General features: G+C 40.9%; 3 protein-coding genes across 4 annotated transcripts; 1 reads left to right on the top strand and 2 right to left on the bottom strand.

Moving 5' to 3' along the window:
• The first annotated feature begins 343 nt into the window (after positions 1 to 343).
• LOC115365316 (fatty acid-binding protein, liver-type) lies at positions 344 to 1,494 on the top strand. The gene is made up of 4 exons (XM_030060272.1): positions 344 to 498; positions 788 to 960; positions 1,228 to 1,320; positions 1,405 to 1,494. The coding sequence occupies exons 1-4, from the start codon at positions 393 to 395 to the stop codon at positions 1,453 to 1,455; spliced, it is 423 nt and encodes a 140-aa protein (XP_029916132.1). The 5' UTR covers positions 344 to 392; the 3' UTR covers positions 1,456 to 1,494.
• A 327-nt stretch (positions 1,495 to 1,821) lies between these two features.
• On the bottom strand, positions 1,822 to 8,798 carry smyd1b (SET and MYND domain containing 1b). 2 transcript variants are annotated; one of them, XM_030060271.1, is made up of 10 exons: positions 8,600 to 8,798; positions 7,206 to 7,382; positions 6,424 to 6,637; positions 5,633 to 5,763; positions 5,324 to 5,362; positions 4,259 to 4,454; positions 2,798 to 2,890; positions 2,518 to 2,681; positions 2,157 to 2,325; positions 1,822 to 1,986 (listed from the first exon to the last, which is right to left on the bottom strand). In XM_030060271.1, exons 1-10 carry the CDS (start codon positions 8,719 to 8,721, stop codon positions 1,822 to 1,824), a joined length of 1,470 nt encoding a protein of 489 aa, XP_029916131.1. In that variant the 5' UTR covers positions 8,722 to 8,798. The 2 variants fall into 2 exon arrangements, with proteins under 2 accessions (XP_029916131.1, XP_029916130.1); XM_030060270.1 differs by lacking the exon at positions 5,324 to 5,362 and having other exon boundaries at positions 8,600 to 8,781.
• Positions 8,799 to 9,794: 996 nt separating this feature from the next.
• LOC115364754 (sepiapterin reductase) lies at positions 9,795 to 10,596 on the bottom strand. Its single transcript, XM_074933722.1, is given in 6 exon segments — positions 9,795 to 9,900; positions 9,902 to 9,964; positions 9,966 to 10,031; positions 10,033 to 10,075; positions 10,243 to 10,420; positions 10,498 to 10,596. Coding segments are annotated over 6 exon segments (555 nt in total).
• Positions 10,597 to 19,587: the final 8,991 nt, after the last annotated feature.

Here is a 19,587-nt window from a genome sequence, read left to right as displayed (position 1 = left end):
GTCAGCAGCTTTAGAGATATGATACAGGCACAGTTACTATATATGTCAGTGTGACTTAGAGTGACAAAGACTGACCATTATTTAAAATTACAGAAATACTGGGCCAGAAATTAACCCCAGAACTGACTGATGAGTAGATGCTGTTTTTTCTACATTTAGCTACTGTCACACTTCTAGTTTTCTCCTTCTTGGGTAAAGGTTGTCCGGCTTGAATGTCATCACACTCTACCTCCTTTATCAACATTACTCAAGCATTATCCATTCCTTTCCTCATCTTATCTTTGCATGCGCTACTTTGAGCTCTGTTGGAAGAGGTGGGCTGAGCTACATTAATTGATGGCACCTGTGGTTAATGATTGCAGCGTTGGAGTGGGAGAGTATAAAACAGGCAGATGAAAGCGTCTTGCTCACCTTCAGAGTCTGCCATCACCATGTCTTTTACTGGAAAATACCAGCTGGAGTCTCAGGAGAACTTTGAGCCTTTCATGAAGGCTATTGGTAAGACTTGTGCATGCTCAGTGACCTTTATTGGCTGTAGCCTTAAAAAGCAAAAACAAAAAAATAGCTCATTAGGGTAGTTTTGTGCTTAACCCCCTGGTGAGAAATGTTTCTGCTGAGTGTGAGTGACACTATTTTGCAGCTAACATAGTTAACTGAATCATCTAGCATTAACATAGGTAGTCTAGCTTTAATTTACTCATGGCTCTTAAACTGAACAAAAAAAGAACAATATAGTACAGCTGTGACATCAGTCCATTGTGTCTCAACCAGTTGCTCTGTATCCCAGGTCTCCCTGATGAGCTTATCCAGAAGGGCAAAGACATCAAGAGTATCTCTGAGATTGAGGAGAATGGTGACAACTTCAAAGTGACGGTCACTACTGGCTCGAAGGTCCTCGTCAACACCTTCACCATCGGACAGGAGTCTGAGCTGGAGACGCTCACTGGAGAGAAGGTCAAGGTGAGCGGACGCCTGAAATCGGCCCATTTAGAATCGGTTTCATGTCATTGTGCGCTGTAGAGTTGTGTACAACAATAAAATGTACAGTTGCACTGAATGGCAATAAGGAATGTTACTTAGACTTTGCAGTATTTTTAAGTAATGCAATTCTGATGTCTGACCCAGCAGCATAGTTGTCTCAGCTTCAGTGAAAGTTTCAAATCAGAATGTCACACTAGTTTTTGTACGGTTTATCCTCTTTACATTAGCCTTATTTCCCTTTTGCAGGGGGTAGTTATGCGTGAGGGCAACAAGCTGAAGGTCTCCCTGAAGGGAATTCAGTCAGTCACAGAGCTGGTGGATGGGAACACGATTGTCAATGTGAGTATGCTCACAAAGCAGTAACTTGAAGTCAGTATTGTGTCAAACTAACTAAACTAACTAGCATCTTGTCTTCTCTTTCAGACAATGACTGTGGGTGGCATTGTATACAAGAGGATAAGCAAACGCATGTGAATATTTTTGCACTGGGATAATAAAATGTAAAAGGCAAAACTGTATTCTTGTGAAATTCCTATGAAGGGAGGCAGTCCTGTGCAGCAAGTGTTTAAAGTGGCAGCGTGATGTTAGGGTTTATGCAGGTTTACATCATCTGGTCCATTTCCAAAGAGCAGATAAGGCAATATCATCTATGCAACATCCATATGAAAGTGAACACACTTAGTGTTGTGATACAAACTTTAATGAAAAGTGGCCTACAAAAGCTTGAGCAGAAAAGAACCATTTGACCCTCTAGGGAAGGGACTTGTGCCAATACAGAAGAGGCTATTGAAAACTAAATAGGATGATTTCACCGTTAATGATTTGACTGCAGTTCTGTGATCATTTCTTGCGGTGGAAGAGATTCTTGATTCCCTCCTCCACGCTCTTGGGTTCGTTCATCATGGTCATTGGTCTGTTCTTGAGAGCTGCCTCTCTCATACTGTGGTAAACGTACTCGTTCTGCTTGAACATCCTCAACTCCATCTCTGTCTGCATGCGCATTTCCTACAAAAGGAAATCACAAATGGATATTTGTCAGACACTCTATGAACAAAGTATACTGATTAAAGACCTGTAGAGCAATTTCACAATCAACTTTCAACTACATCTCAATATTTCACAGGACCTAATAAGCTAGAGGGGGGTCCAGGTTTTCAGAGCAGTTTTAGCTTTACCTCCAGGTCCTTGGTGATGGGATGTGTAGGGCCATGGGTCACCATAAGAATAGCATAGGCCTTGCAGATCATCCCATGGCCAACCTCTATGAGCCCGTTTTGCCAATGGGTCACTCCTGCCCGCATGGCAGCCATGCCCAGAGCTGCGTTGTTAGGGTGGTACAGTTTCCTGTCAGGGAAAGAATTTGTTAAAGATTAAAGTTTTATTTTACATGATTTGGCAAGCCGACGGCATAATTACTGTGTAGGCTTTCACAATTACGGGCTAAAGTGAGTACAAGCATGATCAGTAGGTCTGATGACTTATTTGTATACCTGAGTAGACAGCTGAGGTTTCAGTGCTGATTTCAATTCTACTCACATGTATCCATCCACCATTTTGCGGGCATATTCTGCAGCATCTTCAAAGAACTGCAGGTAAGCCTGCACTTCACTTAATGTGCTCCACATCCTCAGCAGGTAGATGTGAGTGTCAGCCAAAATTGGCTCTGTCTTCTCTATGCATTCCCTGCATGTGGTTACTACCTGAGAGAAGGAGCACAGAGGGTGAATTTTGAGGCAACTGTCACTGTGTCACAAGAAATGCAAAAAATGTATTTTTGTGACCTAATTTAGGGGTGTGGGCAGATATGATACAATACCTCATGGTAGTCACCGTTTAAGCGAGCTTTGTCCATCTTCTCAAGCATTTTATAGCAATGATCTGTTGCCTCTTTCACCTGCTCTTCTGATGGCTAAGAGAGGAAGTGGGAGGGTCAGTGATTATGATTTAATTCTGGTAATGGTTGAATGCATGAAAGGTTGTAGCACCACTTATTGAATAATACTACACTTAAACTGAAATACCCTGAAACCATGAAAACATGTATCATCAGATATTAAATTATCTCATTAATTTAATGTGTTTTGTTCATCCTTTTACATATAAGCATGCGAGAGAGGTTTCTTACAGAGGACACTTGAGGTGCCATGATAACAAAGGCCTGATAATGTTTATCTTGTGTCCAGACTGAACTTTGGACCTGCCAAAGGGACCCAGTGCATGAATCTTGGATTATTTTCAGGCTAGTAGAACCTCAGATCTACTTAAGTCCTTAAAAACACTCTCTCATATCCTCAAAGGATAATCCATGTTTGTAATTAAATTCAGATTATCTGAAATAAATAAATAAATAAATAAATAAATACGAATAAAACAAACCGTTATTAAAAAAATAAAAGGGAATATTTTATTTGGTTCCCCCGGTAATCACAATGCAAATATCTTTTATATCTCTTCACTTCTTTGGAACTGAACAGCCACCTAAATATCATTTGGAAAAAAAAAAGAAATTGTCCTTAAACTGCTCTCATGCACTTTGGCATGATGTTCTGTTGGAGTCTGTCATGGCTGGGTGTTTAAACGGGTGAGGCTTAAGGTATGTCTCCACTGTGCTGTACATTGTTGAACTCTTAAATACCGTTGATAAGTCCTGGTACTATTTATAACTTCAGAGAGAGACAGAGGGGGAGAGACAGAGAGAGAGAGAGAGAAGGCTCTTAATAATTGCGCTGACAGAAATGTTTCGCCTCCTGTTTCAAAGAGTAAGGTGATGTCAAGGCATGTCACGTGAGGCCATTGCACTGATGCACTTGGGAAATATTTCTGGCGCGTCAAGCACTGATAGACACACCTCAGCCGTCGGTCTGTTTCATTGAAAACTGTGAGCACTTTGATTTCGGCTTTGGACTCCTGGGAAATGGTGACAGTGACATCCAGTTGTGGTCCTGAAGTAATCATTTACTTCAATCATCTCTCACCAACAAATTCCAAGGCACGCAATGTGCTCCACATGTTGTCCCTCTGTGTCCTATTCCAAGACCTACATGTTAATGATCCACCATACATAGGAAATGTGCGACTGGCATCGAGGAGCCTGTGGCTGATCAGGTGTCATTTTAATGCCTCCTGATGAAAGAAGGCTGAGTTCACAGGATATTCTAGAAAATTCAGCAGCTGAGATGAGTGGAAAATCCTGTCACGCACAGATATGGCAACAAGAATCATATAATCAATCTGTCTGTAAAACTGCAAACACACACATGCGCACAAAGACACAAACCTTGACTCCATCTATTTCTCTTCCCGCCAGCTTCAGGTCGTCTTTGATGTGGTTTTTGCAGTGCTCACACGTGCAGTCAAAGAAGTATTGCGTTTTCAGCTGCCTCTGTCTCTCCTCTGTCAAATTCAAAAAGTCCACGTAGGCTACCGTGAGCTCCTCTCCCTCGGAAATCTTACCCAAGGCACGCAGCTCAATCCTGGGAAAGAGAAACACACAGTTAAGGGATGTAGAAATACAATCACATTGAAAGAAACGCATGCAGGATGACTTTTTTAGTTGTTACAATCAGTCTCTTCTTAACTTTCATTAACACTTTCTTGAATTAATAGACAAGGTGAAACCCTGTTCCATAGCATGGCTTTCAGTTCAATCAGTGCAGATGAAGGAGTGGCCAGATGCATGTTACTGAGATGCATCGATAAGGTTTTTGAAGAACTGTGAGTCAAAAAGTCACTGCAAAATTTCAGATTTGTTATTCAGGAACTTGCATCGCTTTGTGTTTTTTTCTTTTTGCTGTAAAAAAAGCTTTGTGTTAGAGATGAACTAATCTGAATGGAAGATGTTAGAGCTGAGAAACTCTTACACTAACACAGCACTCGGTGTCACATAGTGGACAAACACACAGACGCAGTGAGACAACACACACGTGGACAACAACACAAAGAGAGTGACAAACCAACGGCACAAAAGCAAAACTTTGTGTCAACATGAAAGAATAGCTGGTTGAAAACTGAACTCTAACAGGTAGAAATAGACGTGGAGAAACAAGTGTAATGATAAAAACAAGATGCAGACAACAGTTAGAGCATTCAAACAGCATATTATGTGAATATGCTGATGTGACTCTTAACATTGCATCACATCAAAACTACAGTGGGCTACATACTACAGACAACACTGCCACCAATGTTTTGGGGTGTGAAGATGGACGGTGAGTTTAACTCCGTTTTGATAGTTAAGTTGATGAGCAGTGAAGCGTTTCATGTCAGGTATTATTTTGTGATGGTCTCATTGGTGTTTTTAATAAGATTACACGTGAAAGAGGCCGAGGTTGAGGTAACGCACCTCCGCTGAGAGTGAAACATAGAATTCACAGCCGATTGACTGAAAGACAAACAGGAAGCAGTTTACACCAAATGCAACCTGTCCGCACGCAGCACACATTCACACACACACTACGCACACACCTTGTAAACACAAACACACATACTGCATAAAAACTTTGTGCATTTGTGCTGAGATTGTTTCTGTTAATCAGAAACTATAGCTCGTACCAACAGAATACAGAAATATAATTTTTTTGTTCAAATGCACAGTTACTTGATACCATCGACTTGTACTTGTCCTAAACTAAAGCGGCATTGTGATACCTACTTGCCGTGGTTGAGGATGACGGTGCAGTTTGGCCAGCAGTCGTGGTTCACCAGACACAGGTTAGGGAAAATACCCACTCCGACTGCCTGAAGGCCCCTCTGGTCACTTATAGTGAAGCCATTACAATTGACCTGAGAAAACCAGAGGAGAGGAACTGTTAAAGTGCATGGCAAACCCATGGCTTTGTAACCTCACAACACCTTTAATCTTCAACTTCACAATAATTTCTTTATTTTTTTTAAAGACGGAGTGAAATCTTATTTTATTAGTTTGTAAGATTTTGGTTGTACTTCCAGGTTTTAGGGTCGCAGAACTGTAAACACTCAAATAATCATAACTCCTTGTGCTTCACACCTCGATCAAATCCAGCCATCTCCGCCCCTGCTGTAGGCCGACCAGTTAAAGGGGCATGTTTTTTTGAAAGAATTCACCCCAAAACCGGACATCCACATCTTTTGATGCAGTAAATTCAGAAATTCTCACTCTGTGGTTTCCACGCTTTTTACATGGACCTTGGTGGTTAAAAACCATCTGCACGACCTACAGTCTTAGGGTCAAGATCTTTTATGAGACAAATGTTGTTTTAGGATCGACTGTCACTTTAATTTAGGAGATAAATAGTGACGTATCTACTCAGTGTATTTCTCTGTTTGCTTCAGTGACTTTGATGTTGCCTCCAAGTGGCAAAAGGACGAAGAGGGAGGAGGTGATGAGGATGTTAGAATTCTTTGTTTACCTATAAATAGGATACAAATGAGATGGAGAATATGGGGATGATGTAAGGAACGCACCACTCCAAAAAGGTGTGAGATGTCATCGACTGTGTGCTGCTTGTTTGTCCGGGGCCAGTAGTCCAAGAAGTTGTGGATGTCTACTTTGAGCTCCTTCAGCTCGTCCTCAGGCATGTCGGTCACGTGGTCCTCCAGCTCCTCCAGTGTGGTCAGCTGCATGTCAGACACGACGCTTCCCTCTTTGTCAAGGCGCCACATGACACGGGCCACCAACCTGACCACAATGCAGAAGGGCAAATGACTTGAAAGGTCACACTGAAAAGAAATGCACGAAAGCTTGAAGCAAATTTGATTAACACCAGTGACAACCATCTATTCGATATAAAACAATGCACAATTTAGTTGGCCACCATGAATGCAGTTTCTGTTTTGTAGTTTTGGTTGGTGTGGACGGAATTGCTGTAACCCAGAAAAACATGAGTAAAGTTTTTTTTTTTTTTTTTTTTTTTTTTTTTTTAATCCCTAATTTACTTGACTGGGTGTGTTTGTTGCTGCTGGCAAAAGTCATTGTGTAAATTGGGCCTTATAATGTGCAGTATTGTGTTTTTTGTATGGTACTCAGGAAAAGAAGGTGTTGCACAAAGGCACAATGAATGGAAATCCTAACAAAATAATTTTTAAAAATGAGTATAAACTTAGACCACTGCATGCTAATTCCTTTCCCCTTTCCCCACAATGTCTTTGTTCTCAAAGAAAAGAAAGACCCCTCCACCCCCCTCCCACACACACACACCCACACCCCCACACACACACACATCACATGTCATTCTGCCAGTGCTCACCGGATACTCTCATTGGGTGCTTTGCCAAAAGCTTTTATGGCGCTGCATTCTTCCCTGTGTTCAGCCCAGCCGGCACGCTGGCAGGTACGGTCACAGTAATGTGCGAATTTGCACTGGCCGCACCGCTGGAGCTTTGGCTGTCTGCGGAAACAACTGTGGCAAATTTTCTCTGCTAGACTGCAGAGGAAGACAGAAAACAGAACAGACATTTATTTTAGGATGACTAAGATAAAAGTAAAAAAAAAAAAAAAAAGGCTGATAAGGACGGTGAGAAAACCAAAGGGGAAAAAAACAGGTGTGCGTGCAAAGCTAGAATGACAACTTATTGAAAATGCTGGTATTACATTTTGTTGTCACCACTCAGGCGCCCCTTAACATCATGAACTGTCTGTGAATCTTTCTGATAAGCCCTATAAAATATGCTGGCTGCACAGCACTGGTTGCTGTGTGAACCCTATGAGCCAGATACTGATTCTGCTTGTTTTGTTCCGTCTTATATGCATCTGTACTGTTGATACAAAATAATCTTACACATCACACTCATACAAGAGCTGGGCAAAAAAATGACGAATGACGATACTTCATAGAATCAGAGATTTGAGGAATTCTTGCCCTCGTCATTACACATGCCATCTCAAGCACATCTGATTGGCTGATGATGAAATTCCAGGATTTATGCATCTGACCACTGCTTTCTATACGGTTACAAGACACAGTTACAGCTCCTGGCCTGGAGTCTAGGTGACAAATTTATCGCTGATTTGCACAGATGGGGTCTGCATCACTTCTGTGGGGACGATCTGTTTACCTTGTTCTCACATTCAGCTGCAATTTAGCTACAGTTTTGGGAGAATATAAACTGAACCTGCAGGCACAAATTCACTGGTCAAGATACCAGATCCTCATGCATATGTGACAGAAATAGATTGTGAATCAACTCTGTGTGTGTGAGAGAGAGAGGGGGGGAGAGAGAGAGAGAGAGCATGCACATATACACGTGCAGACTCAGACTTTTAAACCCCTCACTTCACCATTGAATGAATGAATGCAGAGACACTACAGATAACCTGCTGGTTTCTCTTTGTCAAAAATCATACCAAACTATAAAATAACACATATGGTAATGATAATGTCACCTGGGTGCCTTTATCATCCATGGGTGTAATTACCAACAATCTTCTGAAATAGGAAACCTTAACAGATACATTGTAGTAAGTGTCTCTCTTAAGTTTCAAACTCAAACTTCAAATAATTAGATCCACTTTCTTTTGTGACTGTAATGTGAGGGAAATATAGAATTCAGCCTCTTTCCTTTCCCTGTGATAAATCTCAGCACACACCACCACACACACACGCACCGCATACACACATCCATGACTTGTATAGCAGTCTACCTGTCAAATACAACGGCTGCAAGACTCGGCTCAGCAAAGATGACATCTCCGGCCCACATCTCCTTGGTGGCCCTCAGACCCCTCCCCTTTCCAGGTGAGTCAAATATTTCAATGTTCTCCATGGTAGCTGTGGTGGATGCCAAGATGGAGGCGCAGGTAAGCAGCCGGCCAGTCCAGGAGATCAGGAGAACGTCGCAGCGAGAGAGAGAGAGAGGGAGAGAGAAAGAGAGAGAGAGAGAAAGAGAGAGAGGCTAACTACAGGGGTTGGGTTGTTGAGGAACTCCTAGACCAATCTGTGCTCTCTAAATCCTTCAAGTATAACAACTGCACATTCCACACCCAAGGTACTAAAATAGCCATCCACCTCTTGAACTGAACCAAGTTAGACAGAAAATAGGTGAGTTGTTATTTGTCTGTTGATTCTAATGGGAAATAAAATGTCTTGAGAGGACAAATATGGCAGTCTTGTCAGTCTTGTCCTCAAATTAACTCCAGTTAAATCACTGTTGCTATCTTAGATTCCCTCATCAATCTCCAACTTTGATCACATCTGAGCTTTTTAGGGGGTTAACAAGCCGAAGAATCCCCCACCCCTCGTCCTGAGTTGGTAGGTGCCAGGTCCTGGGGGATATTTTTGTCCCTCAGTTGGGCCTGTCTATCAGGAGTCAGCAGTGGTGACGATGGACAGCTGCGGGAAGTTGGACAGGGAGAGACTTCTCACTCTCTCTATCCAGTTCTGGTACATTCTCTGATTGTAAAACAAAAGATGTCACAACAGAACGCACACAAATACACACACAAATGCACACACATTTTTACACACACTTATTTTGATCCAAACACTTACAGTTTAAGGGACTGCCAGTACACCAAGGTGGTAAAGGCCTGTCATTCCCTATAGTTTGTCCAAATTCAAAAGTAATTTAAAGACATAACATCATGCATCCTTTTACATAAAAGTGAATTTAAGATTTTACTGTTATTTTACTGTATTTCCATTTAATTCACGTCTGCCTTTGCAACAACACACTCTACAATATGAGAGGCATAATGTACCAACAGAGGGTCTAAGGCGTGGGGGATATCACCACCAAGCAATATACTTGCATCAAGTGCTACACACAAAGCTTTTGTGTGCACCCTCTGCAGTATGCCTCTGGATGTTTTTGAGATTTTGGCACTGTAAATAAACCCATTATATGAAGTTTGCATATTCAGTACATGGAGAGTAGCTGAGGACTCTGAGATCACTCTCAGGCAGCTCCCTGAGCATCATCCCCCTGGCTGCCTTGCCGGTGCAGCATCCAGGATGGCTTGGCCTGCAGGGCACACAGAGAGGAGAAGATGACCATGGTCCACTGCAAGCTGGAGGAGTCCTGCTCTCAGTCCCAGGACACAGCTAACATTTAGGGACAGGTAGGGATTCACCTCCTTCAGTGAAATTCAGGGTGAACCAGGAAATGTCACCCAAGGACACTGAGAGTAAAGAGGGAGAGAGGGGACACAGGAGCTGGGTTAGAGGGCACTATAAAAGAGTGTCTGTTTTTGAAGTGATTTCTATGGAAATTAAACTTCACTTAATGGATCAATATACAACATCTGTGGTGGACATCAGTGGAGAAAGTTCCTGCACTGAGACTCACCAGTGCTGTTAATAAGAAGCACCTGATCTACATCATCCACACTCCCTCTGTGCTCAGATCTGCACCGCCAAGCCCAGACCCCAGTGGAAACCTCAAGGTCTGCCTTCAGCTGCTGGAGCAAAGTCCCAGAGCGAGCCACCAGCAGCAAGACGGAACCTGGCTCCAGCAAACATGCTACCTGGATGGACAGAGGAGGTTAAGTTTGTTAGTCTTATTTTGTTTTACTTCTTTGTTTTTAACAAATTGATCACTCACTTGGTGGGCCAGTGTTCATCCAAATCCCTTGGAAGCCCCTGTGATGATACAGAGATCTCTGCCTAGAGTCCTGCATTCTGTGAAGGAGGTGGTGGACATGTGGTCAGGTTTTTGTAAGTAATAATCAGCTGAACAAGGGGGTCTCAATGGAAAAATTAACAATCGCTAATGTGAAATGAGAGGTCAGCATAGGAGAAAAACATAATGTACATGCATAAGCACAGAGCTTGTGGGACAATTGTGAGCCTTGGGGCTTCTTCTATAATGCAAAGCAAACAGGCAGAGCCAATCCATGTCATGTGCTTTATTTCACATGAAGAGTGAGCAAAGCTTCAACAATCTGTCTATCTATCTATCTATCTATCTATCTATCTATTGACAAGGTAACAATACTGACAAGTCTTTTAATAGGGCAACTAAAGTTAAATACAGAGAGTGCGCCTTGTGAATTTGCTGCTGTATCCCACTGTAGCAGCAATAAGTAAGGTTTTACTGCCCCATAACACAAAACAGCCATAATGTTTACAGAGGCTGATAAAGTGAGTAAGTGATTCAACACTTACTTTGCCAGGTGCTGAGATTTCTGGCTTGGGAAACTCATTTTGGCCCATATTTTCTTTAAGAACACAGCCCCTTAGAAATTCAAGGCGATAAATCCGATCCCAGATCCCAATCTTACACCGTGACTGTATGGACAAATGAAAACAATCAGCTTCTGTTTGTATGAACTGATGCACATGATCAGACATTGCATGTTGTGTTAAGGCTAGTTTAATTTGTCTGAAGTGGGGGGTGTAACAGGGTTGTTTGTGAAAGCTAGGGGCAAATGTGTTTGTTCTTCCTATTTGGATTATTGAATAAGCCTGTTTTTCTTTATGTCTCCTATATTTGATGTTTAACAAGATTCATGAGGCAAATTGGATTGCATGATCAGTGATCATTCAGTTTGAATATTAAAAAAGATTCTAAATTGGCCAATGAGAGAAATGTTTTTTGAACCTCTATCTGTTTCCTTTCACAAATTCCAGCAGGCAGCCCATCAACTCATAAAATATAGCTGTCAGATCAACATCCACAATTGCAACGTAATATGCCATTTTATACAGTGCAGCCATTTTTCTGAGACAAGTTTAGCCTTACTTAACCTTTTATATCCTCCAACTGCATGGAGCAAATAAGCCCAGGAGACTGGAGAACACAGATCAATTTACTCTACAACATAAACATAAACAACATAAACATGAAGATGTTTATTATGAAATTTACAAAGTAATGTTATCATATATGTGAGTAACAAGGATATTGAGAGAGTGTTGCGTCACATGAGGGGAGGCTGTGTGCACTACAGCTATGCTTTCTAGATGTTACCCATGACTGTTTTCTGTCCTGAACCTTGTACTTTAGGACACGCAAGTAACTCTCACACACACAAATGGAGGTTCATCTCCGTTATCACATAAATTTGGTTGGTAACGCTCTTGCACATCTTGCTGTAATTTGCACCTTGTTTCATTCTGGAGGGCCAGCCATCTATTTGGTGGAATATCTGGACCAAACATCACTCTTTTCTCTCTTTTTGATATTATTTTTTAGCTCTTGTTTTGTTGCCCTGGTGAATGATCACTCATTCATGCTTTTTTCCTCTTACAATTATCCACCCTATCAATGTTACAAAACCTTTTCTAAGGTTTACCTATGGTATACTGATACTTCCCTGTCTTTCTCTGCTGTTTTCTCAGCTGTCCTCTCTAATGCAGCTGTCACACAATGTCCTGCCTAGATTTCTATGGGTTTGAGTCTGGCCTCTCTCTTTTTTCACACACTCCACAACTTAAAAACATCTGCAACCATAGCCACTGATAACTTGATATTTTATCTAGTTTAATCTCAGCTGATCACTGTAGCGTTATTTTTGGAGCAATGTTAACAGATATGCCTTAACCTTTTGCCTTAGGCCATTTCCCTCTAGCATTCTGCTCACTCAAAGATAATATCCCCCATTTTATCTGGTCTGTTATCAGCTGTTCCTTTTAGCCTATCAGGTGCTACTTTCAAATCAGTGCTAACAGATTCCTGCTGTGTTTTTTTTTCAGTAGCCCTGGGACATTTCATTCCAGGTTTTAGGTTTATTGTATTTTCCGTCTTTGCTTGTCAAACCTCTCTGCTCCCCAAACCCAACAGGGTGTAACTGGACAACTGATATCCAGCAAGCTGTCATTTACTGCCTGTTGCTGCTGGACGTCACCCGGTTGAGTTGACTGATCACTAAAAAAAAAAAAAAAAAAAAAAAAAAAAAATCACCTGTTCTGTCATTGACTACTTTCTGTTGTCGACAGGACAGACCTGAAACTATTGTTGTTCTGTTTTTTGGTTTTGCATTCTCTCTTCCATGTCATGCATTTATATACCCTATACTTTTATTTTCAACTTCTGCTCTGAACATGACATAAACATAACTTAGGCAGGTGAAAAAAACAACTACAGTTAGAACTGAGATGTGAGTCTGCATTTGATGTTTGATTTTATCACTGATATCTTTGTTCAAAATCAATTTCTTTCTCATATCATATCCTAGATCTCCATGTCATCAGGCTGAATGAAAAACATGAAGTGCCAGTTGCCTTTCAGGTCACTGATGATACTCTTGTTCTTTTGGAGCACAGCCACTGCTCTACAAGCAAAACAGCATTCAATTTGCTATCGATGAGGCTGTAACTTTATGCTTTTATTATTGAGCTACAAGGCATTGTAATATGTATCTTTGCCAATAATATGAGATGATATCAAATATTGGCAGTCAGAATGAGGCACTAAAAGCCACCCCTGAGACCCCTGAACCAATGGACCACATGCTGCAAAACTGAAAACTGTTCATTCACATGCAGTTTAGAGCTTTTGTTTATTTATTTGTCTTTTAACTCTGTAAGCAAGAAAACATATTGAACATGGTTTTGCAAAGAGCAAGACAATAATAAAAGAGGAAGTGACAGGAAGGTGCAGGTAAGGGAATTTTTTTGAGTGCTTTAGGGTCATTGGAAAGTGTTGGACAGTCACTAAACTGAGATAATGATTTTTCATAAAGCGATATGACCCAGACTTTGTCCCAATCAATGAGGTGGTGGCTGTTATTCCAGAATGAAACAGCAGAGGGCATACATCATGTTTAAGAAAAAAAAAAAAAAAACACTTCAAAATGCTCTGACAGTATTTTACTATTGCTTTAAACAATGTGCTTATCTAAAAAGCTTAACTTTAAACCACATGATCACTTCTCAGATTACACCTAGTTGATATTAGTTCAGCTCTTCAAATATTTATTAATAGACGTGCAAGTTCCCCAAATTATTATAATGCAGAACTGTGGAAATCTAGCATTTGTCCCTTGAAAACTCTCCCTCTGGTGTCAACAGAATCACATATATTTGGATTTCCAGTCTGCTTCCTGATATTATTGATGTCACACACAACCAGGTTTTGATGAATGCTCTGATTGGTTAACAGTGATGCACAGATGATCAGGTGCCTCATAGTCTGTCAGTCAATAACCAGCTGCTAAATTACCAAAATCTCTGCGCCTCCATTCATGCCACAGTTTAAACCTTTAATATTTGATCCCAGAAGATAGAAATATTGGTATGCATTGAACGGTACAATTACAGGGAAAGTTTGGCTCTCACTCCTATAATCTTTGTCAATCTCACCATCAACAACACAAAAAAGTGAGGCTCTTTGTGTGCGGTGAATTTGCACATTGAAACCGTGTTATGACAATTGAGTCAAAGTCATTGTAAAAAACTGTAAGCAGCCATTGGGGTGTTTTCACACCAAACTCAGTATTAAGATGATCAGAGTTGAACAGATGGCAGACAACTTCATCCTGTAGGAGTTTACTTCTAAATAGTTTATATACTGAGGATACTAACACATCCTCTTTTGATGGGACAGGGGAAATCAGAGCTCTACAGGGCACTACACAAAGAAACGAAAGTGTTACCTAAACTTTTACCTCTTTATTAGCCAGACCAGACCTTCTCCAGGATGTTGGGTCTAGGAAAAATCACGTTTGACATGGTTTCATCCTGTTTATTAGGCACAAACATGCACTCTATAACTGGTACATTTACAACTGTATTAAAGGTGATCAAATAAGAAATAAGCTTCTACAGTGTTTAGCCATTAAGGAAAATAAAGCGTTCATTACAAAGATATTACACAAATGATTTCTTCAGTATTTGTCATCAAGCCACTGAGGGGGAACGGAGACAAGTAAAGGGCTGGGCGCCGACTGTAGCTGGATCAGGAAACAGGAGGACCCAAGGTGGCCAAAGGAGGTAAAACACCCTGGGGACCAGACAGGTTCGGCTGGTGTTTTTTTCCTCCATGTCTGTTACATTGTTGTGGCTCTCTGCAAGCTGCTGGCCTCACTACGTGAACACCGTTGCCCCCTAATGGACAATGAAGCAAATGTGGCAGAAAAATGGTGGGATTTAAACCGGCCTCCTCTGAAGTGACCATGTTTTACAGCAGCCTATGTAAACGTTAAATACAAGTAAACATGACTCTATTTATTTTTTTATTTTTTTAGAAACAGACAAATATACCGTGGAACAGTGCTGGGCCCTTATTTTGCATCACCATGGAAACAGGCTTGAGGAGTAACTGTATACATGTAACAGCAACATATGGTAAATGCCATCTGTCTCATTTGTATCAAAGAACCAGTAAAGATACTTTAGAAATATGTTTGTGACACTTGTGAAATAAACAATTAAATAGTGTGAAGGAGCTGTTTGAAGGAAAAGGAAAATATAACTCAGGGTTATGGAGGCACACACACATAGCCCAGCTGACTCAAAAATACAGGGATGTATTTGTAGCAGGGCACATCACTGATGTGTGTGCACCCTGTTAATATACACACCCCCTTAACTATGCCAGTTTTTTGTTTTGTTGTTGTTTTTTGGGGTCACTGTTTTAATTGTTTCCTGCCTTGTCCTGCTGGATATTCAACATGTTTTATTCTCTTTTTTTCCCCTCTTTTCTTGTATATATTGGATGAAATGTGACAGAATAATTGCGATCTGAAAACTGAATTATAAAAACGAAAATCACTAACCCCTTTCCACTGAGAACATGACCTGGATGAGCAAGTTGATTTGGTGGATTCATGTTTTGATATTAGACTCTAAAGAGATTCACCTATAAGAAGCTGCAAAATGGAAATGACCTTGCAATCCAAGCAAAATCCCAGTGTAAGATGCTGCAATATGAACAATGGCTGGATTAGATGATGCAAACTTAATTGTGAATATTTGCAAGAATCGAACAAACAGTCAAAAAAAAAAAAAAAAAAATACAAAATACAAAATTGCACAGTATTTGTTAGTTTTATATTGCAGGAGCTGGACTTGTATATTGTTCTTTTTCTGTGTCCCTGACATCATTTAGTTTTATAGCTGGAATGATACAAATCTATCTATAGTGTCACTTATTATTCAAAATGTCCCTACTGTATTTAAAACACATGTACTCAAAATCTGTCATCATTGAAAAAAAAAGAAGTAAATATTCATTTGCATTTATCTGAGACATTTGAAGTGTGTGACTTTAGATGTAATTGTGCACAATGTTGTTAAGTAGTAAACATGAAAAGATAATTTGAAATGTAGCTGATTGTGTGGAGGACCTGTTTGAAGGAAGAGGAAGATATTATTGAGAGTTGTACATGTGAAAATATTTACAATTAAGTTTGCACACATGTCAAAGTACATGATTAGTCTGACATGTGTGCTAATCAAGTCAAGTCAAGCAGAATCATACTTTTCATTAAAGCATTTGTAACTGACTGTATTTTGCCGAAAACGACAAAAATAAAAACATGAGATTAAAAAATAAATTACACTGAAAAAAAAACCAAAAACAAACAAAAAATAGAATGACTAAATAGGCCAAAGTGTGTGATTGTGTGTGTGTGTGTGTGTGTGTGTAGGGGTGGGTGTATGACAGTTGATTATGATTATGATTATCATTATGAAATGCGACCTGATCAAAATGTGTTAGTACAAACCTATTCTGCCATATTGTTAACATGTCTTGTATTTAATATTAAAACAAATGTGTGATGAGATGATGAATCATTTTGAGGAGTCTAGCGTTGAGCAGTGTGAAGGAGGGTTTACAACGTTACTACATTTGACAGGGAGTGTTGAGTTTTACATTGTTTTAAAAGGCCAAGTCCTGTTTCTGTCCTGTACGGTTTCGTGCTGGAGGCCTGATGGTTATGACTGAGGTCAAGAAGGAAAACCACATCAACGGCTGGGAGAACAAAACCAGCATCCATGAAAGCTGCTGCAAGATTAGTAAGATCCCCCAACAGGAAGTGAAAGAGGGAAAGAGGAAATGGTAGGAGGAGAAGGAGAAGGAGGAGGACAAGAGCAGGGCTGGGCTCAAGGGGCACTGTGAGAGGGAGCCAGGGGGGAAGTAAGCATGGAGCGCTGCATTTTTCTCTCCCATCCTATAGGGGGAACTCTGATGATCTATTTCCCATGTTAAGGAAAAGAAAAACAAGAAAAACAGCTCTAAAGGTGGGTTAGGTAAAAGCTGGCAGGCAGGAAAAAAACAAACAAACAGTAAAAGATACAAATTTCCAAGAAGGATATGAAGCAGTAACAGTGGACACAGATGTAAACACTGAATAAACCACAGTAAGAAACATAAGATGACAAGAGGAGAAGTTGGGGCAAGCAACACAAGCTGAAAGGTGAAACTGAAGCAAAAAGAAGTTTAGTGTTGAGGGATATTTGGTTAGAAGGATGCTGAGTGAAAAGTGTAACTAAAGACAGGCCAAGATCCTCAAACATCTCTGCACTAAAGTCACCAAACACACTTCAGTGATTCAGAAAAGTGTGCAAATGAGCAGGGACAGGAGCTCCAGTGTGAGGGGCTGCAGACTAGTTTAAAGGAAAAACAAAACCTGAGGAACTGATTGATCAAGTAAAAACAAAACTGGAAGTAAACTGAATGGAAAAATGACAGAGGAGAAAATAAATAGGACAAAGCTAAGAGTAGAAAAACAGGACTCATTGAGGAAATGTAGAGATGTAGAGATGAAAACATGCGACACAGGCTACCTGAGGACCAACACGTCTTCTAGAGACCGTCAGATAAGAGTGCTCTGGAAAGCAGAGTGAAGAGTTGTACCCTTATTTTGAAATGCCACAATATAGTAGGACCACCTTCCCAACACTGAGTTACATCTCTCTTGTGCAGCCCACTGAATGATGAGACTTAACATGAGACATCTGCTAAATATCTTAAGTATAAGTAAATATCTTATGTACTTGCCACATGATCACAAATGTCCAAGGGAAGGTATTTTGGACTTGCAGAAAAAAAAGATTACTGCTTGAGCACCAGTGGTTCTCAAACTTGGAGCCAGGGACCCCCAGGAGTCCTTTAGGGGGCTCTAGGAGGCCCACAGAAAAATGGGGAATATTATAATTTCACTATTATTTCATTAATTATAGAAGTAAGTATGAGAGAAAGTATAAGGGCTTCACACTTGTCTGCCAGTCTACAGTATAGACAGTTACAGAATAACTGGATGTTATCAGATTATTTTATCAAATATGGGTCCACAGTCTGATATTTATCAAACTGGGGGTCCTTGACACTAAAAAGTTTGAGAACCACTACTCTGTATTAGCAATTGTATATCAAACAAATGTTGGATGCTCTTGGAAATGGTGAAAGCAGAGTGGAGGTGATCTAGGCCTTTTCCTACCCTATAATTAGAAGACAATATTTTATAGTGTTGCAAAGGTATTGTAAAGTTTCAAATGCCTCCTTCATAGTTTGCTAGAATAGATTTTTCATTTAGTAATAATAGATCAGAACATGTATTAGTGGATAAAGGTGTTTCAGTGCTGTGAAAATGACCCTTGTGAAAACATCCAAGGCTACACCGTGAATGGGGGAAATGAGGCAGCAGAAGGAGGTTTTGAAATAGACCTTAGGTCACATAAGGACATCCCTTATCCAGACACAAATGACCAGTCTGGGGAAGCTGAGTTGAGATAGGTGGAGAGAACTGATTGGTTCTGCCTTTTGTTTGATGTATTTAAGCATCACAATGCATCACATTGCCTGTCCTCAAAAAATGGGGGAAAACTGGCATCATTCTTCTGTGACCCAGACTGAGGACATCCTGGAAGGGGAGCCAGGGGGAAAAAAAGAACTTCAAACAGTGAGTGAACCATTGGGAAAATTCAGTATGGCCCGCTTTCAGGTAATTCTCAATAGCTTAAAGACACAAATCCTTGCATAGCCTCATTAACATATGATATATAAAACATTAATCGTATATGGAAGCATGGAACAAGCATTTTTGCGCAATTAAAGGACACCAACATGCAAAATCGGTCTCCATTTAATACCTCTTCCCAATGCATCCCTCCATCCATCCATGAAGTGGTAGACTCTATAGGACTCTAGGCTTTGCCCGATGGAGCGCATTGGAGGGATGCCAAAAAGGGGCGTTTCTATCATGCAGCCAAAGGGGCGGGGCCAGAGGTGGGTGTGTGTCTCTCAGCTGATGCGCGTATCAACCGACCGACTCCATCATCAGCATCCGACGCTGACAGCGGTCGAAGACAGCATCCCTAATATTACCGACCCATGGTACCATCGCAGAATAATTCAGAGCCCGGCCGACCAGGACTGACGTTCCTGTCTTGTGACAATATTGTTTATTGAGGCTGCCATCTTACAAACAGCAGAGCTGCAAAATAGTGAGTAGCCTTTGATGACGGACTGCCAGGATGCTACAGTCGGTAAATCAAAGCTTCTGCATGATACAGCGTCAATGTCAATGACACTGTGTATTTCTGTATTTTTTCGGCGAGGATCGTGCGTTTGTTGTGTCTTATCGCGCATAATTGCTTGGAAGCGCAGTCGATTCAGGGCTTGATGCGGATGCTGCTAAAGCCGCCCTTGCCGCCCAGGGATGCAGAGAGAAAGAGAGAGGGAGGGAGAGAGAGAGAGGGGAGAGAGAGTCGTGAGGGGAGGGGATTGAGGCAGAGCAGCACATAG

Source organism: Myripristis murdjan, chromosome 9 (assembly GCF_902150065.1).
Source record: "Myripristis murdjan chromosome 9, fMyrMur1.1, whole genome shotgun sequence".
In the NCBI taxonomy this organism is placed as follows: Eukaryota; Metazoa; Chordata; class Actinopteri; order Holocentriformes; family Holocentridae; genus Myripristis; species Myripristis murdjan.
Note: the sequence above shows the minus strand (reverse complement) of the source record. Positions and strands in the feature narration are given on the sequence as shown.

Bases quoted from the DNA above. Each gene is read 5' to 3' on its own strand.
- LOC115365316 (XM_030060272.1), top strand. From the start codon at position 393: ATGAAAGCGTCTTGCTCACCTTCAGAGTCTGCCATCACCATGTCTTTT. The intron at 499-787 runs GTAAGACTTGTG...TCTGTATCCCAG, and splicing joins GCCTTTCATGAAGGCTATTG to GTCTCCCTGATGAGCTTATC. The intron at 1,321-1,404 runs GTGAGTATGCTC...CTTCTCTTTCAG, and splicing joins ATGGGAACACGATTGTCAAT to ACAATGACTGTGGGTGGCAT.
- smyd1b (XM_030060271.1), bottom strand. From the start codon at position 8,721: ATGGAGAACATTGAAATATTTGACTCACCTGGAAAGGGGAGGGGTCTG. The intron at 2,891-4,258 runs GTTTGTGTCTTT...TTCCTCTCTTAG, and splicing joins GAGAAATAGATGGAGTCAAG to CCATCAGAAGAGCAGGTGAA. The intron at 1,987-2,156 runs GTAAAGCTAAAA...TTCCTTTTGTAG, and splicing joins CCATCACCAAGGACCTGGAG to GAAATGCGCATGCAGACAGA.